This window comes from Macrobrachium nipponense, chromosome 47, assembly GCF_015104395.2.
Source record: "Macrobrachium nipponense isolate FS-2020 chromosome 47, ASM1510439v2, whole genome shotgun sequence".
NCBI classification, from domain to species: domain Eukaryota; kingdom Metazoa; phylum Arthropoda; class Malacostraca; order Decapoda; family Palaemonidae; genus Macrobrachium; species Macrobrachium nipponense.
Genome location: NC_087222.1, coordinates 12,594,497 through 12,616,462, shown reverse-complemented (window position 1 = coordinate 12,616,462; position 21,966 = coordinate 12,594,497). Strand labels below are relative to the sequence as shown.

At 40.6% G+C, this 21,966-nt stretch overlaps 2 protein-coding genes across 2 annotated transcripts in view; one reads left to right on the top strand and one right to left on the bottom strand.

Moving 5' to 3' along the window:
- LOC135204717 (zinc finger protein OZF-like) overlaps positions 1-21,966 on the bottom strand; it is a 120,037-nt gene that overhangs the window by 68,378 nt on the left and 29,693 nt on the right. The window lies entirely within an intron of this gene.
- LOC135204529 (tigger transposable element-derived protein 1-like) lies at positions 5,412-6,125 on the top strand. The gene has a single exon (XM_064234694.1). It carries the CDS (start codon positions 5,412-5,414, stop codon positions 6,123-6,125), a length of 714 nt encoding a protein of 237 aa, XP_064090764.1.

Sequence of the window (21,966 nt, the reverse complement as noted above, 5' to 3'; positions counted from 1 at the left end):
CAGAGTTTTAGTTCAATTAAGAGAAGAAACTATTTATTTCGGTAACATACCAGTAGAGCTAATACAGTATGTGCCTACACCTTGGACAATTCAATTGATAACATAAGCATGTCGCGAGAGAAATATACGTAGTATATTTGTAGGTTCCTGTACATAGACCTCCATTCTAAATTCTCTTCCATTCGAGGAACAAGAATAAGGACTGGAAGCTGACCACCTTCATTCTCTAATAAAGAGAGCAAAAGTGAAGTTTTCCCGAAGGAAGACTTCTACGGTGATAACAGGATACCGAAGATGACTAGTTCAAGCCGAACTGGATGCTCCCAAAACAGTAGCATAGAGAGGCATTCAAACTCTCGGTGCTATCCATCCTGAACGGATTGACGTATGTTCAGTAAAATCCTAGGATTGAACCAAAAACATAGTCTCTTGGGTTTGAATTAAGAGGATTAAACTCCACCGAATTCCTCTTATTTCTTTGTTTCATTCTGGTATAACCAAGAAGTAAAGGGAAAAAAAGAGAGGAGGATTGACTATTATTGCCCATTCTTCTCTATCCCGGGGGTGACCGTCTATTGAGGTGAAGGACCGTCAGGTCCATCCAGGCTGAGCCCCTCCTGAGATATTCTTCCTTCAGCAGCAGTGCTTCCTTCGAATGCTAAAAATTCCAGGAATTAATGGCTTCCAAGGAATTTGAGCATTCGGCGAGATTTCCGATTATTGTAGTAACAATTATCAGGAATTCTCGTCTCACCCACTCTGGATTGTGGTCTCCCACAAGTGTCTGCAGATTGTAGAAGACAAAAACACTCGGTGAGTGCTAGAAACTCCGAAGAATTTTAAGCGCTCAGCGAAACGGCCCTCCCCCGCCCTGAATTTTGTCAGACGATCATTGGGTGGTGGTCCTCCCGATTCCTGTAGAAATCGAGGAGAAATGGGCAAGATCCTTCCTCAACGACAGGGACTTGCGTCTGGTAGGACCCGAAGGTCCCTCCAGGAACGCAGTCCTAACAGGAGAGAGCCGATACCATCCTCCAACGCATCCCAGTCCTCGTTGAGGCCGAAACCTCTCAAGAGGACCGAAGGGGGAGCCCACACCGGTCTCTGTGTGCGCGGTCCAGCGGGACCGTCATGTGAACAGCGGTGATGGTCACTCCGAGAGTCTAGGAAAGTGTCATCATCCTCGCCAGCCCCCACAATCTCCTCCAACCACTTGAGTGTAAGATCTGTTTGGTCCCAAGACCGAACCAGGCTCGTGGCCGGACCGAAGAATTGCATTCATCACAGTCCCTCCTGTTCGCCTCGTTCCTCCTGGTGTAGCCCGAGGAGGTTGAAGGGAGATGTGAGGGAGACCTGATGCTCCTACCCTGCCTACTAGCAGAACCAGTAGGCTGGGAGGACTGCAGGCGATCACCAACCCGCAATGGTGATCAAGCTGCAGGTCTGGACCAGCGGTCTCCTTGCGGAGAAGCGCTGAACCGAGGACGGAGCATCAGTTTCATGCGTCAGGGGAGCTGCTACGAGCGCTCCTGCCCTGCCTACCAGCAGAACCGGTAGGCTGGGAGGACTGCAGGCGATCACCAACCCATGGTGGCGATCGAGCTGCAGGTCTCGACCAGCAGTTTCCTTGCGGAGAAGCACTGGACCGAGGATGGTAGCGTCAGTCTCGTGCATCAGGGGAGCTGCTACCAGTCGTGCGAGCCGTCCGGTCCTGGTGGGAGCGATGGTCGGGTGACTGGTAAAGTCCACTAACGCGGTGAGAGCGAGCACCGTCCTCTCGACGCGCTACAGTACCAGGTCCAGGCGAGGCTGGACCTGGTGACCAGGAGGGACCTCTTCCCAGCCTTGCCACGTGAATGGTCTAGTGGGAACGTCACGTCAAGCCTGGCTACTGGACAATCGCTGTGTGAGCGATCACCGGTCTGGCGAGAGTCACCTGAGCGACTCTTACCATCCTTCCACTCCTTGCCTGGGTCCTGATATGGTGAGCATACTCAGCAGTCTGGAACTTGGCTGCACGGTCACCCATAGGTGACTGTACAATTGGTGGCGCGAGCGAGCCAGCGGCCGAGACAGTTCCCGGTCCGGAGGTGGAGCCTCTGGAGCCGGGAGCAGAGGTCCTACGGTCCCCGTCTTCTTCTTCCCTGGGGAAGTAGAGAAGGGCACTGTTCCCGGAGGAACGGGAGGACCAGTGGAAGACCCACTTGTCCCGCCGGAGAGGGACAGACCCTATGAAGTCTCTGGGCGAGACTTCTTGTGTGGGGGGGGGGGCGGTGTTGGCGGGGCGAGGCCACCTTCTTCTTCCTCGGCTGGGGGGGCCTTGGAAGTCGAAGGGGAAGAGGTGGCAGAAGACGACGACGAAGAAGACGACAGAGAAGGCGACAACACCTTCCTCTTTTTCCTGGACTTCCTCTTCCCCAGCTTCCTCAGGACAACCGATAGGTCCTCCATCCAGGACGGAGTTGGGGCAGTTGCGTAGCAACACGGCCTAACTGCACCTGTCCGGAGGGACCTGCGGGAGCAGCAGTGGAGAGAACGTATCCTCGAGAAGGGTTACGAAACTCTCGCCTGGCAGGCGAAGCGTCTGCCACCACTGAGTGTAGTCGGTGCCGTGAACGCAACTGTCTTCTGGGTGGGGCTGAGCGTGCACCAGACAGGAGACAGCCGATACCGTCCTCCGACTCATCCAAGTCCTTGTTGAGGCTGAAACCTCTCAAGAGGGCTGGATGGGCAGCCTCCTCCGGTCTCTGCATGGACGGTCCCGGGGGAACGTCACGCCAACCCTGGGTACCGGACGATCGCTGCGAGAGCGATCGCTGGTCTGGCGAGAGTCACCTGAGCGACTCTTACCATCCTTTCGCTCCATGCCTGGGTCCTGACAAGGTGAGCGTACTCAGCAGTCTGGACCTTGGCTGCACGGTCACCTGTAGGTGACCATACTCTCGGTGACGCTTGCAAGCGAGCGGCCAGGACGGTTCCCGAGGAACAGGAGGACCAGCGGAACACCCACCTATCTCGCAGGAGTGAGATAGACCCTTAGAAGTCCCGTGACGAGACTTCTAGGAGGGGGAGACCACCTTCTCTTCTACGTCAAAGCCTTAGGAGTCGATGGGGTGGAGACATGAAAATATGATGATCTCGAAGAGGAGGATGACAACACTTGACAAGCTCTCTTCCTCTTCAATTCCTCCAAATTCTGCCAGACTTCTACCATCAGGAATAGATAAACATCACAGGGCAGCGCGAAAGCTTCGTCCAGTGACGTAACTCCAGGGTAGTAGTGGTAAATGAATATGATTATCAGCAGGGGATCAGTACACACTTGAGGATCGGTATCACAACATGCTACGAGTCACATGTACAATTCCAAGGTTAGGATAAGCAATATGAAGAGCTATCCAACCAATACTGCTGTAAACACAATCACCACTGTTAGTCTGTAAAATAAGGAAAAAATTATTAAAGAAATAAGGATACTCCTCTCGCATCCAAGGGCACCGCCCTACGAAGTGAGAGGAGATCCCCCAAACACCAACACCACACGCCCCTTCTTCTACCTTCATCCGATAGTAAGTGAAAGGATGAAGGAGAAGAGAAATTACCATAAAAACAAAACAAAAACAAACCTTTGAAGTTCCCCTCGGTAATTCCCAAGCGTAAGCATAATTTTCGGATGAATACATGTCTCGTTACAGGATCAATATCACTCATTTTAAATACATGTCTCATCCTCACGTTACATACATATCTCGTCCTGACGTTAAAGGGCGAAAGAATGTAAAAAATAATGTTGGCATACCCTTGCCGCTGCTCTTAACACAATGTAGAAAGTTGGCTATAAAGGCTATCACAAAAAGTCGGTTTGTATATTAATTGAATTTAATATGAATATCAAACACTGTTTATACATATTTATTTATTTAAAAAACAACAATAAACCAGAAAGATCCCACCGGGTAAAAATGATCAATGACCAGCCAGGAAGAGCTCACAAACACATGTCTTCATCGGAAGACGGCCGAAAGCAAAGTGGAGTGTTTATATCCGGGCAGGTTAGCCTACCTGCCTGCCACACAGTAGTTACTGCCTAACCACCTTGTTCAAGAATTTAACGGCCGTAATTCCAGCTACGCCGAAAGTAATTCCTTATACAAAGGACAGAGGTTTTGTATATCATGTAGGAACAAATATATATATATCTTTATCAGAGGACAGCCAGAAGCAAAGTGGAGTGTTTAAATCCGGGCAGGTAGGCCTACCAGACGGTAGCTACTGCCTAACCCCCTTGTTCAAGAATTAAACAGGTGTATTCTAGCCTACACTAAAAGTAATTCCTTATGTAAAGGACCGAGGCTTTGTATATTGCGTAGGAACAAAAGTGGGTTTATATATAATAATTATCAAAGTCAATTAATTATTAATATCAAACACGAGTATATATATATATATATATATATATATATATATATAATATATATAATATATATATATATATATATATATATATATATATATATATATATATATATATATATATATATATATATATATATATATATATATATATATATATATATATATATATACAGTGGGCCCCCTGTATTCGTGGACTCACGGATTAGCGGATTTCTCTCTGGACCTTCTCTACACATTATTTGCGGGGAATTCGCCTATTCGCAGGCTTTTTCCGACAATAAATGATCCAAAATTAGTGTATTTTGATGTTATTTTCATGACTAATTACATTTTTATGATACAAAAATGATTTACTAATTTTAAAATATTAGTATTGATCAATACTGTATTAGTAAGTTTAATAAGATTAAATGATATCACATAATAACAATAATAATTTTCTCTCTTTCTTACAGAGATGTATGTTTTCTGTATGATAAATAAATGATTTAGCAATTTTCGAATAATATAAATGTAAAGAGCAATCAATTCATTAAAGAAAATACTATAGTGAATTAGTAAGATTTAGTTTATAAATTAAAAAATTATGTAAGAATGAAGGAAATCCCAGTCTTCACGCATCTTTCTTTCGAACTCCATGTATCAAACCAAGGTCCAACAGCTGTCAAATATATCACGTAATGTGACTGGAGGGGAGGGAGTGTTCTCTCTCTCTCTCTTTACTGAGATTTGAGATTTTTATCGTACATACATATATACAGGTAATGACCGACTTACGACCTATGCAACTTACGTCTGATCGACTTTACGACTATTATTTTCACCCTTTTCGGCAGAACGTGCATACGAACGTACGATACTTTTTCCTGCGGCATCCGTGCATCTCTCGGGTCCCGCGCTCACTCAGTGTTGCCTGTAGCTCCGTACTGAACGCATCTCTCGCTCTGCTGTGTTCATTTTTCAATAACTTTGTGTTAATTTTGATCATTTTTGAAATGTCTGCCAAGAGGAAACTGTGTTTATCTACTCCTCAACATGCCAAGAAGGAAAGGAAGGCCATTGACTTGGACACAAAAATGACAGTGATTAAGCAGTTCGAAGAAGGGAAGAAAGTGAATGTGATCGCACGTGATATGAAGTTATCTCATTCTACTGTGTCCACGATTCTTAAGGATAAGGAAAGGATTCGTGATGCTGTGAAAGGTTCTGCACCCATGCGATCGACAGTGATTACGATACAACGCACTGGCCCCATCCATGAAATGGAAAAATTATTGCATGTTTGGATGGAAGATCAAATCCAAAAAAGGACACCGTTAAGCCTTTTTACTGTGCAGATGAAGGCTAGAAGTCTGTTTCAGACTTTGAAGGAACGTGCTGGAGTAGAGTATAAGCAAGAATTTTTGGCAAGCGTTGGCTGGTTCAAGAGGTTCAAAAAACGATTCCAGCTGCATAGTGTTCGAGTGACTGGAGAAGCAGCGAGTGCGGATGAGGAAGGAGCTAGCAAGTTTGTCGACAGTCTCGATGAAATGATTACGGATGAGGAATATCTTCCAGAACAAATATTTAATGTTGATGAAACAGGTTTGTTCTGGAAACGAATGCCAGAACGCACTTACATCCATAAGGAAGCCAGTAGCATGCCAGAATTTAAAGCTTTTAAGGATAGGCTGACTCTCTTGGTGGGAATGTCGCGGGGTTCAAGCTGAAACCCTTATTAATTTATCATTCAGAAAACCCACGAGCGTTCAAGAATGTAAGCAAGTACACTTTGCCTGTCTACTTTCGCTCTAACCGTAAGGCATGGATGACGCAGGCACTTTTTGAAGACTGGTTTGTCAACTGTTTCATTCCTCAAGTGCGTGAATACTGCCTAGAGAAAGGAATTCCTTTCAATATTTTACTGCTGCTCGATAATGCGCCTGGACATCCACCTCACTTAGCTGATCTGAATCCTGATGTGAAAGTGGTTTTTTTGCAACCAAACACCACTCCAATTCTTCAACCTATGGACCAAGGTTCGATTGCAATATTTAAAGCAAACTATTTAAGAATCACCTTTGCGCAAGCCATAGCTACTCTAGATGCCGACCCAGAACTATCCCTGGGTTTGCTATGAACTTAACAAACGTAACAATACATAAGACGCAATTTCGTGTACGTAGAGAGACGTTACAGACGTTACAAATGGTATAAAAAAATTCCAAAGAAAGTCAATAACATAAAAAATAGGATGAATTTTTTAAATGAGCATGAACAAACGAAGTTTCTCTCTCTCCTTCTCTCCTCTTTCTCTCCTCTCTTCTTCTCGTGCCGTCTCTCTTCTACTTCTCTCCTTCTCTCTCTTCAGTGAAAGCCTTGATTCGATAGAATTTTTTCCACGTAATCATAGGCGTACGAGGTGAAGTTCATTTGGGAGGGCAACACCTAATTTGCCCGAATTTTCATTATGAAACAGTATGATGCGTGGAGAAACAGTTTGGACAAACGTTTGGCGAATGTAACAGTACGTAGAGAGACGTTACAAATGGTATAAAAAATTCCAAGAAATCATAACTAGGAAATACAATAAGTAAATTAACTAAAAAAAAATAAGGAATTTTTATATGAACGTGACAACCGAAGCATTATGAAACAGTATGATGCGAGGAGAAACAGTTTGGACAAACGTTTGGCGAATGTAACAGTACGTAGAGAGACGTTACAAATGGTATAAAAAATTCCAAGAAATCATAACTAGGAAATACAATAAGTAAATTAACTAAAAAAAAAAAAGGATGAATTTTTATATGAACGTGACAACCGAAGCATTATGAAACAGTATGATGCGAGGAGAAACAGTTTGGACAAACATTTGGCGAATGTAACAGCAAGGAGTAGTAATGTCGTGTAGAGAGACGATATAAATGGTATAAAAATAATCATAACTAGGAAATACGTACAATGAAAACTAAAGAAAGAAAAGGTTGAACCTACAAACGTAGCAATATGAAACAGTGTGATGTGTGGAGAACGGGTACGTCTGACGACTTTGACAAACGTTAACAGTAATGCGTAGTAATGTACACGTCATTACTACGCCTTACTGTTAACGTTTGTCAAAGTCGTCAGACGTACCCGTTCTCCTCACATCACACTGTTTCATATTGCTACGTTTGTAGGTTCAACCTTTTCTTTAGTTAATTTATTTTGCTATCTTTGTTTTCTTTAGACTTCATTGTATTTCCTAGTTATGATTATTTTTATATTTTTATACATAGGTGTGAGATGTTACACATGCTACAAAAATGTAAAGAAATCATAACTAGGAAATATAATACACATTCTAAAGAAAAAGACAGTAAAATAAACTAGCTAAAGAAGGGGTTGAATTTTGACATACGTATATGAACTTGTGAAAGGGTATCGTAAAGTACTATCGTAATACATATATGACAGTAAGAATATGCACTAAGAATGGTAATACAATGGTTTTAATGATAATGAATGTTAAATAATAATGAATTATGACTTAAATATGATAATATAAGTAATAATCTAAGAAAATGTTGATAAAATATGACTTTCAGATGATGTCAATATCATTACACAATATGTATATGTACGATAAACTCTACGGTAATTTAGCAGACTCGACATGCGTCCAAATCGAGTTACGACTTGTTTTGCAGAACCAATTGCGGTCGTAAGTCGGTCACTACCTGTAATATATTTACAGGCAGTCCCCAGGTTACGACGGTGTCGGCTTACAACGTTCCGAGGTTACGACGCTTGTCAATAGACGTCATTTCCAGGGTTACGACGCATGTTCCAGGGTTACAACGCATGTTCCAGGGTTATGACGTATGTTCCAGGGTTACGACGCCTACAACGCTCATCTGGGAGATGAAATATGACACCAAAACTGCAAAATAATCAATGTTTGAAGGTTTTTTTGAAGAAAAAATGCCATAAGAATACAGTTTACATAGTTTTCAATGTGTGTGTGTGTATGTGTGTATATATATATATATATATATATATATATATATATCTATATATATATATATATATATATATATATATACATATATATATAATATATATATATATATATATATATATATATTCATTCAAAATCACAAAAGAAAGGTCCCACTGGGAAAATTGTGATTAACAGCTAGTCAGCAAGAGCTCACAAACATGTCTTGAACCACCTTGTTCAAGAATTTGACAGCATATTCCAGCCTATGCTGAAAGTAATTCCTAATGTAAAGGATAGATGGTTTGCATATTGTGTAGGAACAAGTGGCTTTGTATATTATTTATTAAAGTCAATTAATTATTAATATCAAACACAACTAATGACAATTATTGTGCATCAGCAACAAAGATAAAACTACCGTAAACTTACTACCTGCCATGAAAAAACACATTTTAATGTTGATCTCACGCCAATAAAAGATAAGGTACATAAAGTTCTTATCACAATGAAATCAAGGGAAAATAGTGAACAGAATCAAATGTTTGACACAATAAACATGCCCCCAACACAATTTATTGAAAAAAAAAAATTTAGTTCACAACGAGACGTATTCAACCCATACTTCGACTTAAAAATACGTTGTGAAACCAAAAATGACCTTGTTCCATATAGGTAAAGTATCTAGATATTCATTTATGCTAGCTAGAAGCAAGAAAAAATTCGCTCAGATCCGAGTTAAGTATGGTAAAATAAAATCGTATTCGCCATCAGCTGATTTTCAAACCAAAACAATGACCACTATGTTAGTATTTTTATAATACAGTACTATGAGAATACATACAATATTATTGGATACAGTGAAGAAATATACATATTTTAAAAAGATTCAAGTAAAAGATGCATTTGACTTACATTTGTATTTTATAATTATATGTAGCCATCAGCAGCCTTACACTGTTCAATTATGACAATGTCGGACCGAGTCTGATTTGCGTTTCGTGTTCAATTTCTTTTTATGCTGAATCATCATATGATCAGATTCTCTTTTCATATTAAATTTCTTTTCATACTGGATCATCATATGATCAGAATGTATGAACCTCCAGAATTAGCTAATACTAATAATTACTTTACTGTACTTGTAGTATATAGTATACTGTAGACTGGGCTACTGTATATGTATATGAAAGGGCTGTTGCCTTGTATAATAAGGCGCCCTATGAGGTTATGTTAGACTTGCGATAACCTTACGCTAAGTCGGTTGGTTATGCACTTCCATGCTCATTGGAGTGTCTTGGGGTTTGATGATAACTTTCGAAGTCGGTATCTTCTTTGGTTATGACGACGATGTGTTAAACTAATGATGATATCTTCTTTCTGATGTGAGGTTTCTAGTAGAAAAGACGAAGCATAAAAAATAGTTCTATTCTCTGAGATTACATGATGAAGATCAGAGGAAGTTTGTACAGGTCTTCTAATGACGATGGCTTGATCGCTTCTGCCGATGATGATGGCTAATTCAACTCTGACTACCATCTCGGTTACAAATCATAAAGGAAGTAGACAGTAGCTCAAACATATGAACATACATACAGATAACACAGATTACAAATCACGTAGGCCGTTTGAATTATAGGTCACGGTAGTTGTCTCAAGCAGGAAGCTTGGACTAATGTTTTCAAAACAAATAAAGGACCACAGGTGATGGCACGTCATCTTAGCCTACTTTATTGTATACGTCATCTTAGCATACTTTATCGTCTCTGGTCTGATCACATTCCTGCAAGCAATTTGATTGACCTTTTTAATTTTAGCTTTTTATATATATGGAATAACATTCCATATTTTTATTATGCAACTCTTACATAAAAGCTCGGTCAGCTACAAAAACAACCACTGAATATTACTCAAGCTTGACTTGCATTTGACTTATAGGAGTGTGATACAGACACTATGTGAATATATATAGATATATAGAAAATACTTATAAGTAAAAAAAATTCATGGTGTACACAAATACAGATTCAAGTAATAAGATATAAGATGATATTCGTAAATAATAATGATCACGTGATATATAATGAAACAGTTTTTCACTTCAACTCATTAAGATGCATATGCTACAGAAAATACTAAGGTACTCTGATAATTGCCTAGGATAAAGATTAACATGATAAAAATCATATTTTAACTGATAAAAATTCATATATGAAGTGATAAAAATTATTAATTTTTATGCTGATTCATTTATTTTTATGCTAACTCATATATAACATTTATATAACTTTTATATAACTGCAGTTATTGGTAAGATAAAAGGTAACAGATTGATTATAGGCTACCTGATTTATTTATACATATGTATATGGATTCATATAATTATGATCAATATATGTGCACTTAATACAACTGATTCACATAAATGACTAATCTAAGTGATTAATCTAGGTGCACTTTAAATAGATTCCTAGTGCGTACACGCACAGATATATTTCGATTCTGTTATTTATGATCATTTGTATATAGGATACATGATACTTTATATATAGGATTCTGTTATTTATGATAATTTATATATAGGATACATGACCGAGGTTATATCTACTGCACATTCTAGCGTTTCGAACAACTTTTCGTCCATTACACAGTTCCAGACAACCACCTATAGCCAAATGAAATGGCCAATTCCAAATGGTTAAAAACAAGGGGAATTGCCTGGGCAGGGTCCAACGTTCTATCTTGCACTTATACTTGTTCTCTGCATCCTATGCCATACGAATACGTTCACGATGAATAAAATAATCCCCAGCACGAGTCCTGCGCCAGCTACGGAGCATTCCGCATTAAAAACGAGATTAACGACGGGATACGGGTGTCCATCCTAGAATTCCACGAAATAAGCTTGTTCACTTGTGATGATGCTTATTCCCTTTCACATTGTAGGCGGTTGATACTTCACTGCAGTCGTCCACAGCGACGAACGATTTTTTGAAGTTGTAGACGATCTGTTCGGGCATGCGATATGAAACTCTCGTACTGCAGGATACTGTAACCAGGTTCCATTAATCAGCCTGTAAGTGAAATTATACTTGTCACAAGGGCAAAGTAAATTCAGACAACATCCAAATATGGGAGGGAGAAAGCCATTAAGAACCAGACTTAACCCACATGAATTCGCTGATATTTTATGGAATTCAAAAGAGTCAGCTGTACAAATATTTTTCATCCATGTCATTATAACGAGTGAACCTATCCAGGTCTATGATGACTGTAAAAATATCCATAATTATAAAAAATAAACATATCAATACGAATCCCAAAGAAAATTCGATATTACTGGTAGTAAGTTACTAGACAAAGAAGTGTGAAACGGAGCTATTTGTAAGATTGCCAGGCAACATAAGAGGCAAAGAGAATATTAATCATGATTCTGTATTTCCCTATGCTTACTGAGATTAAGTTGTGATAAAATCTGATCCTATGTGCTCTTAACAAAAAGGTTCATATTCAATTTTCTCGCTAGCATCCTCTGAGGTTAATTTTTAGGCAGGAGATGCTATGAAAGAACCCACTATGTAACTAATTTCTATATAAACTGGGTTTTTCAAGAAAATGCGACATTTTCCCATGAATGTGATTTACTTGAATTGTAGCAGGCTAATGTTGCAAGTAAATTTTTCATATCCATGACCTGATACTTCTAAATGTCCGTTTACCAATATCATAAACTGATTTATTGACTAATTGTCTATGAGGTTCCGAAAAAAATTAATTCATTTTGATGTTATAGAAATTCTGTTTGCTTATTTTGTTCCTTAATTTTAAAACGATTGCAATTCCTTAACTAAAGTTGCATTGCACACACGGATAGACACTTGTACCTAACGACCTGCCTTGCCCATGAGAAGTTCGGGCTAAGCATTCCTCTCTCCAGCCAACCTGCTTTGCAAGCGGTTTATGGAGGTTAAAAGGAACAATGATGATTCGGCAAACGCGCCAGGCACCCTCAGGACTGATGATGTTGTCACCAGCTTAAGAGTTACGTTACTTGCTGTAATAAATACGACTCTAGTATAAATTGGGTATTTTTTGTTTTAATACTCCACCCACACGAGAATAATGTCTGAAAAAAAACAGTACCAAAATTGAACAATATAATATTAGTTTCATGTTGGAAATCTGCAAGATTGTAAAATAAATGTAATTATGTTAAATTAGATATTCCTTATTCAAACTAAGGAAAAGAGTTTTCATACAAATTCTATATATATTATTTGCCCTGTAAGATCCGTATAGGATTATTCCATTGATATACATTTTCACTTCTAGACTTCCTGACTTTAAAATCTCTTTTATTTTATTTTATTTTATTTATTTTATTTTTTTTCATTGACTACAAATATAAATCACCGGGACAGACAATATGCCAGTAGGTTTTGATATGTGTTTGAACTTTTAGCTTATTTGTCGTTACTAAAGCGTTAAGTTCAAATCTTTACGCATATATATTTGGATATTTTATTAGCCTATGGTTACGTTTTGCTTATTGATTTTATCATGATTCCTTTTTTATTATAATTTGTAACCCTTCCGACTTCTTACGGAGTGTATTACATCGGCTCCACTTGTATCCATATTTATTTTATTTTATTTATTTATATTTTTTTATATATATATTTGATAAATTAATGGTTGGCTTGAATATGTGGAAAAGTGTTCTAGCGGCGTACCGTATAAGGCTACTTGCGGTATCAATTCTATAGATACAAGATATGAATGATAAAGGTATTTAAAACCGCGAGAACCGCTATAATCCAGTTCGGATCCAATATCACGAGTGTAACTCGTAAAACATTGACACTTTCTTATTTATTTCTTATTCTACCACACTGATTGACTCTGGGTGATAAAATATAGTATTGGTTTTCTTAATGGAAAGGAATTCACACAACGAGTTAAGGAGATTATTATTGATTTACACCACCCAAGTCAGAGATTATCATGTGTTGAATTCCATATTTACTGATTTAGCACTCATAAATATTCCTAGCGCACTCAATTGCGGTGTTTGTTTTTTAGTGCTATTAATTCTATATAACGTGTCAAGAGAACTATTAACCCTAAGAAGTGTTTATTTCCTCTGTCAGACTCGTAACTCTGTTAATGATTCTACTTGTATTCTTTCAAGGATTGATTTGGCACGTGATAGGCCCTTAAACTGACAGGTGTCTTAGTGTGTCCCTTGTTTTCATGACACGTTTTACAATTAGTTATGTGCTTTTTATATCTGTAAGCATTGTAGGCCAGTAAAACAGTGATTTGGCTTTCTGTGACATAATGGATTGGAATGCAACCAGTTTAGGACGATTGGTATAAAGAGATTATTACTACTACCTGGTCGTTAGTCACCTGCTGTGTTCTTCGGGTTTTCCTTGTCACTGACCTACATATAATATTACATTTGATTACATAATTCTGATACACATACTTTAAATATACTTTTGCTTTAGGGTTTCCGTTCAAAGTGTTTATTGTTTTGCTTAGCTGCGGACCCTTGTTTCCGTTCGAAGTGTTTATTGTTTTGCTTAGCTGCTGACCTTGTTTCCGTTCGAAGTGTTTATTGTTTTGCTTATTGCTGCTGACTCTTGCTTTTGTTCAGTTTGTAACAGTTCTGCGCTCCAACCCAGGTATTCAATGTTCACGATCTCTTGGGTTAATGAATTTTCTTGTTTAGATACGGTTTTAACAATAGTCACAGATATTTCTATATCTTTTAGTCCAATTAATGGTTCTTTGCAGTATGGTGCGGGATTGCGGGATAATGCGTCAGCTATGATATTTGCTTTCCTTGGTATATATCGTATCTTGGCTCCAAAGACCTGAATGATCATATGCCGCCGAGTTCCTTTGGGACTGTGATTAAAGCCTTTGAAAAACTCGGTAAGGGACTTATGGTCAGTGAGGATTTTAACAGGATGGCCGTAGATTATGAACTTAAAATGTACTAGTGAGTTAAAGATACCTAGCCCTTCCTTGCCTATTACTGCATATTTACTTTCAGAGGGCTTTAGTTTACGTGAATAAAAAGCTATAGGAAAGAACTGTTTATCATATTGCTGAAGTAGTACCCCTCTTACCCTTGTTCTGAGGCGTCTGTTGCAATAAAAAAAATTCCTTATTTAAATCAGGGATTTTTAGGATAGGTGAACTGCATAATTACAATTTGAAGATATCGAACGCCTGTTGATGCTTTCAGACCATAATATATCTACGCCCTTCTTTGTAAGAGATCTGTTAAAGGAGCTGTCATGATTGAAAAGTTACATATTTACATACGATTGTAATACCCACTACAGCGCAAAAGTGGTGTGTCCCCCTTACATTAATAGGTACCGAAAAGTTATGAATAGCCGACACCTTACCATGGACTACTTAACCTGTTAAGCATCACCCACGTAATAATACGTTTACCGCGATCTACTCGGTAGCGCCTTCAACGGGATATTACGTTCAAGACATTAACTGTGCTTGTCAAGCCGTCAGCCCCGTAATAATACGTTTACTCGTATAGAAAGTGTAGGAACATCATTTGGTAACACTCTCAGCACACGGGAAACTTATTTCCAGCCTGGCAACTCTTTCCTGGTGGTCGCTTATGCTAGAAAACTGCCTGTCCCTGTTGGTTTTCTTTCAATACGCTTCGGGCGTTTATCGAGGCAAATTGGATTTCACGTCTTTCACAATGAATGTCCCAAAGAGGAAGCGTATTTCTTCAGGTGAGATCAATCAAATACTAGATGAGGAGTCTGATATTGATAACCTATTTGATGATGAGAGCTCTTGTTCTGAATCCTCCAGTGATGATACAATCTTTTCTTCCAATAGCGGGAGTGAAGATTACTTTTCTTTGCCGAGTGACTGGACTCCGAGAGAGAGAGAGAGAGAGAGAGAGAGAGAGAGAGAGAGAGAGAGAGAGAGAGAGAGAGAGAGAGAGAATTTCCTACACTTAATTACAGTATGAATAATAAGCATAAAAATCAATAATAACTTTGAAAAACTATCATCAGTGCTATGATCGCTGATTACAAAAAAAGCGCGACGCTACGTTAGCAACGAGCTCATCCGGGGCGGACGCTTAACAGGTTAAGACCTTGACTAGACACATAAAACCTAAATAAACATGTTCGGTTTTTAAAACTCACATTTAGATATTTTACTCTGAGATTATTTGTCTTAGTCTCTATAGCACTAGCTCTAGTTTATGTGAATGTACTTCTAAGGTATTAGAAAAGATTAAAAGATCAACCATATAGGCATGTAGGGTATCCCCTAAAAGTCTCCAAACTCTATATTGTAATTGGGGCACAACGTAAGCCGGAGGCATACGTAAAAATTGATAATGTCCCCTGAGTGTGCTGAAGAAGGTGTATGAGGTGCAATCACTTAGGTAATGGTATCTGGTGAAAGCCTTTAAGTAAGTCCAAGCTGGTGAAAAATTTATTCTGACCTAACAAAGATAAGATATCATCGGTACATGACACTGGAAAACGATCGGGAATCGTTTCCTTGTTTAAGCGACAGAAATCTACGCAGATACGCCAAGTCCGATCTTTTATGGCATGATGTTTGAGGGAAAAATTATAAGGGCTATTTGATTTCCTAATGACTCCTATTACTAACATTTTTTCAACTTCGTCATTTATCTCTATTTTGAAATTTCATTGGGAGTCTATACGAAGGTACTTATATAGCTTTATGTTTGTCCTTAGACCGTATTTTGTGTTCGATGACATCCGATTCCCCCAGAGATCACTCGCTAGTGGAGAAACATCCTGGTATTCAGATAAAAGATAAAAAAAATTTCTGCTGAATCACCTCTGCTTGAATGACTTTACGGATATTACTTTAGATAGAGTATAAGAGAGATTCATCTACGACTGGTTGGGCGTGATTAAAAATTAGCAACAATAAAAAAATGCGATATTTATATGTATAGGTTTTGTGGATTACTAGATTAACTTGTTGCTGTGAGTCAACCGTGTATAGGGCTTTGTTCGCGGAAATCGTTATATTTCAGAGTGTCGGGAAGGATTAAAATTTCAGATCCCAGCAAAGTCTTTTTACACACACTAAGACATTCGAGGGTGCATGCGTCTCGAGATTTTGCGTGCAAACTGCGACTCGGTTGTGGGAGAATTCTGTTGGGTTGTTGAACAATATCACGATTTATGAGACAAATGATTGGTTCCTCTATATAAGTTATTATTTGATTAACTGTCTCTTTTTGTTCAAAACGGATTTTAATATGTTAGGAGGTTTATAGAATTTCCTATGATAAACACGCCTTATTTGGCAGGAAGTAAGATAATGTTTTGTATACACATAGATGGATATCTTACAATTACACTAGATACAGATCAATGTTTTTATAACTATAGAGGTATCTGTAAGCGCTCGCTTATCCGGACTTCTCAATAGGGAAGTTCGAACAACAGACGGTGCGACTGTAAATACAGGATATTACGTGGACTAAAAGCATAAAAATATTATTATTGTTCAATAAAGTTTTGTACATACTTACCTGGCAGATATATACTTAGCTATAGACTCCGTCGTCTCCGACAGAAATTCAAATTTCGCGGCACAAGCTACAGGTAGGTCAGGTGATCTACCGCCCTGCCGCTGGGTGGCAGGAATAGGAACCACTCCCGTTTTCTAATCAGATTTTCTCTTCCACTTGTCTCCTGAGGGGAGGCTGGGTGGGCCATTTAATCGTATATATCTGCCAGGTAAGTATGTACAAAACTTTATTGTACAATAACAATATCATTTTTGTACATTCAACTTCCCTATCAGATACATACTTAGCTGATTGGCACCCTTGGTGGTGGGTAAGAGACAGCTATTTACTGAATAGACAGGTAAACAACATACATTGTAGGTAATAAATAAAACCTTGGTTCCTACTTGTTTAGGCGGAAGACTTCATAGCTACTGCTTAGGAGTCTGCTTTGCCTCAAGAGCCTTAGCGAGGATGTGACCTATGGCTAAGAGTTCTTGTGGGTCTATCGATGGGGTCTTATCCACTTACTCGACAGAGCCTGATGGCATTTGTCAATGGGGTCTTATCCACTTACATGACAACACACCTTGCCTAATGGCATAATTAAGGAGCACAACACCGATCCCGATCACCTGATCCTAACACCCGGGTTAGTACTGATATTGAAAAGAGTTATCCCCAAACTCCTTTCAAACAACCCTAAAAACTCGACACTAAATAAAATTTAACTCACTAGTTAAGGATCAGTATCGGCTCCCTATCCCAGCAACTTATCCGCAGACACATATAAACCAAGAGAGAAGGGTCTCTTATAGGTTATCTTGACATCCTTCGGGTAATGGGAAGTCAACACAGAGTTGCATTTCCTGTATGTGACAGCTAATATGTCCATTATTGACATATTCTTATGGAAAAAAAAAGAATTCCCAAAAGCTCGCACTTCATGCGCTTTAATTCTCAGCTGTTTGAAGGAATCATCAAGGCACTTATCATGTGCTTTGGAGATCACACTTATCACAAAGAAGGCCAGGGCGTTCTTTGATATGGATCTCTTCTGGATGAAGCCTGGCGCCTGGCCGGCGCTTTGCGCCTGGCCAGCGCTTAGCGCAAGGCTGGCACCTCGCGCCTGGCTGGCGCATCACTCTTGGCTGGCACCTCGCGCTTCTGACGCCTGACGCTTCTGGCGCCTGGCGCCCGGCTGGTGCCTCCCCTCTTGCTGGAGCTTCGAGCCTGGCTGGAGTTTCGAGGCTGGCTGGCGATGTCCATCATTTTGTCTTCTTAACTGGTCTAAAAGAAGAAGACCTTCCTCCTTTCTCTGTTCCTCTCTTTCTAGAGGATTGACCCGATGAACTCCCTCGAAAGGGTGGCTGAGGGTTCTGTAACTCCTTCTTCACAGCAGGAACAGCTGGTCTCGTCTTCTTTGCTGATTGCACTAACAGATCTTGAGTCGCCTTCTCAGTAAGTGAGTGAGAAACATCTCTCACTAACTGAGAAGGGAAAAGCTGTTTCGAAAGAGGTGCGTAAAGAAGAGACGACCTCTGAATGGGCGAGACAGCTTTTGTTAACTTCTCTCTCAATATCCGATGAAGCTGGAGATCCTGGCGCCTGGTGCCTAGCTGGCGTCTCGCTTGCGGCTAGCGCCTCGCGCCTGGCAGGCGCCTGGCGCCTCGCGCCTGGCTGGCGCCTCTCGCCTGGCTGGCGCTGTCCGTATCATGCAATATTCATCTGCGCTCTCCAAATCTGGCGCTTCCTGCACGTCCACCGAACGGGATCTCTTGATCGGAAGGAAACAGTCTTTTCTCCGAGGAGGGTCCTTCTTTAGTACTCCTACCAAAGACGAGATTTGTTCTTACATTTTCATTAGAATCTTCGTCGCTGAATCTTCCTCCTCCTCATCCGACCGAGGGGAAGGAGCTTTAGATGATGAAGGAGACTCCAAGCCGAGAGAAGGTATAGTACAGGCTTTCTTGGCTCTCTTTTTCTCAGATGGCGAGTCCTCTGGAAAACGTTCCGGGCTCGAGTCCAAAGCAGGAGACTTCCAACTTCTTTTGGTAGGTCTTGATAGATCGTCCGAACTCCACCCACGTTTTGATGACAAATCGGAAGATGAGAAACACTGTTTTAGGACACCTTTCCAACTAAATTACTTGCAATTCTTTAGACTATGTGCCAGGACATCTGTACCTATGTTAGGTTACCTGGCACACGGTCGTAAGTTATTTCCGTTTCTTGGTAGGAAAAAATTATATAGGTCTGCATTGCAGTCCATTCAGGGAAACAAACTTCTGCCACAAAGAAATGGTTCCCAGCAGACTCATCCATTGTATCACTGAGCATGTTCCGTTCTCTAATAAGGCTATGCTTTCATAAGCATGAGAGCATTATATAATATAGTGCTATTCCGCGTTAGAATCGTCCATAATTCTGTTACATTGCGGTAAACAGCATTGAGAAAGTGTAAGAGATCTTTCTATTGAAAGCTTCTTAGCAAAACGCAGATAATGTTTATTCATGTTTGCCTACAATTCCCTTCAATCCAAGGTTAAAGTCCGTGATTGTAGGGGAGAGATACGGTTAGCCAGTCAATCCCGTAGGAGAGAGAGATGTAATCGACCGCTCATGACAGAGAACTAGATGGTACTGTGTTGGTCTACGGTGACAGCAGTGTGTGCTTGCCGTCTCGCAGTGCTCTTCCTGAGTTGCCAGCTACTCCATTCAATGAACGTTCGCCGTCTCGTTGAAGGAATAGGTTTATTAATATTATCGAGCCGAAAACCTGGTGCGAGGATTCGGAAGAGCTCTCCTTCATTGGTTAGAGGCTCTTCCAGGAAAAAACTTGGATACTAAGTCCATGAAGTCTTATATCCAATAGCATAGGAAGCTAGAGCTTCCCTCTTCAGTCCTCGGTTCTCACTTGAGGATCTCCTTCGGCTAATACTAATTCTCTTTCTTGTCGAAGGGAACGAAGACAGTCGATATCCCTTCTCTCTCTTCCTCATCGAGGAAAGAATGTAGTAGAGAATTAGCTGTTTCAATGACTACAATACCCTACGTATTTTACCTTTGCATTATTTTTTCTACTGTATGGTTCAAGTCATATAAGCGTACCGAAGATTCCTCTACGGATGGCAACCGAAGGACCATTACTCTAAGTGCAATTAATCGGTACTCCTTGCAACATTCCAGGAGTTTCCGGTGTAGGGACAACGCTTAAAGGTATTATTACGACAATGTCTACTCAGCTTCTGTATTTAGCGAATCCTGTTTCACTTAATTATATTTGCTTGCGAGTTTCCTATGCTTACACAATAAAATGTTATTAAGTTCTTTGTCAATGAGAACAAACCCCTTTTCGAGACAAAGAGTAAATATTTTTGTCAATGATGTGTTACACACTTGCTTGACAAAATGTCTACTATGTCACTAATGAGGGAAAAATGCACTTATATGAGAGTAAGTAATCTAGGAATTCGAGCATATAGTTTTTCTGATAACCGCCAAAATCCAGGAAGGGGAAGGATTCCTGTTCCGAGATTGGGCTTACGGTAGGGAGAACCTTAAAGTTCCCCTTCTGCAGCGCCGTCTCAAATGCAGAAGAGAAGAGCTTCTTAGTCAGAAATCTCTTGGAGTTCTTGCCTCGTCATAATGAGGGAAGAGTATGAACTGAAGGAGAGAGCCCACGCTGAGAGGAACTGTCTGTTACAGCAGTCCCCTGTATATTGGAGAAGAGCTTCTCTCCGTACTAGTATCATGCTGACAAAGGTTACGGCCACCTGTGCGACATCTGCGCCTTTGCCAGGAGAAGGCTGCTCCTGATAAAAAAACTAATAAGAGGAGCCTCGCGGCTGACCTCTCTCTCATAAGGCGATGTAGGAGATCCTGTAACTCGGCTCGCGCCTGGTTGCTGGAACGCGGCTCGCGCCTGGTTGCTGGAACGTGACTCGCGCCTGGTTGCTGGAACGCGGCTCGCGCATGGTTGCTGGAACGCGGCTCGCGCCTGGCTGGAGGCTCGCGCCTGGCTGGCGCTTCTCACTTGCTCTTCATTTCAAAGCGGGCTTTCCAACTTCTTCCAGAGTACGCGAAAGATCGTCCGAACTCCAAACATATCCACTTCTTTGTCTTGTAAGATGAAGAATCGGACGAAGAGACGCACTTTATGAGGATGCCTTTTCAATGGCTATCCTTGGCAGTCTGGGTCGCCACAGATCCTGCCGAGGGGACGCCTGATCGGTGGGGATTCTCCGTAACCTCCGTAAGGCTTTCGACATTCCTTCTCATCTGGGCCTGTGAGCTTGGAAGAGGTCTAGGCATGGGAGCGAGACAGAGCCGATCAGACGCACCCTCCACTCTTTGAGGATGTTTTTCCTATAGCTATCCTTGGCAGTCTGGGACGCAACAGATACTGCCGAGGGGACGCCTGATCAGTGGGGATTCTCCATAACCTCCGTAAGGCTGTCGACATTCCTTCTCCTCTGGGCCTGGGAGCTTGGAAGAGGTCTAGGCCTGGGAGCGAGACAGAGCCGATCAGACGCACCCTCCACTGGACTGGGAACACTATATTCACTTCTTACCTTTTAAGAGCTCGCCTTTTGAGCTCCCTCCATTTATTCTTCAAATTTGCAAAAGATAAATTTGTAGTTTCTGTGAGGTAAGAAGGTGATGAGGATGCAACAACTACTAGTACTGTTAATACTCCAACTGCTCATTAGCACGAGACATATTAAAGCTTCTAAAGGAAGCGTTTCTAGTCATATGCTTTTCTGACTTCCTTAAGTAGGAAGTTAGAGTGTTTACTTTTCCTCAATCAAGTTTTAACACTTCTTACACGTATTAGTGAATAAATATTAATATTTCCCTTTATTGCAAAATATGTGAGTGTCTACCGAAAAATTCGGTAGTTTCACGTGTAATTTTCTTCGAAAATTCGAAGCCAAATTCATTAAAAAGTTAATAAAAGCGTATGCCAAACCAAAGACCCAGTACTTCCCTGCAAAAGACAGCCCAGAAGATCGATGGCGATGAA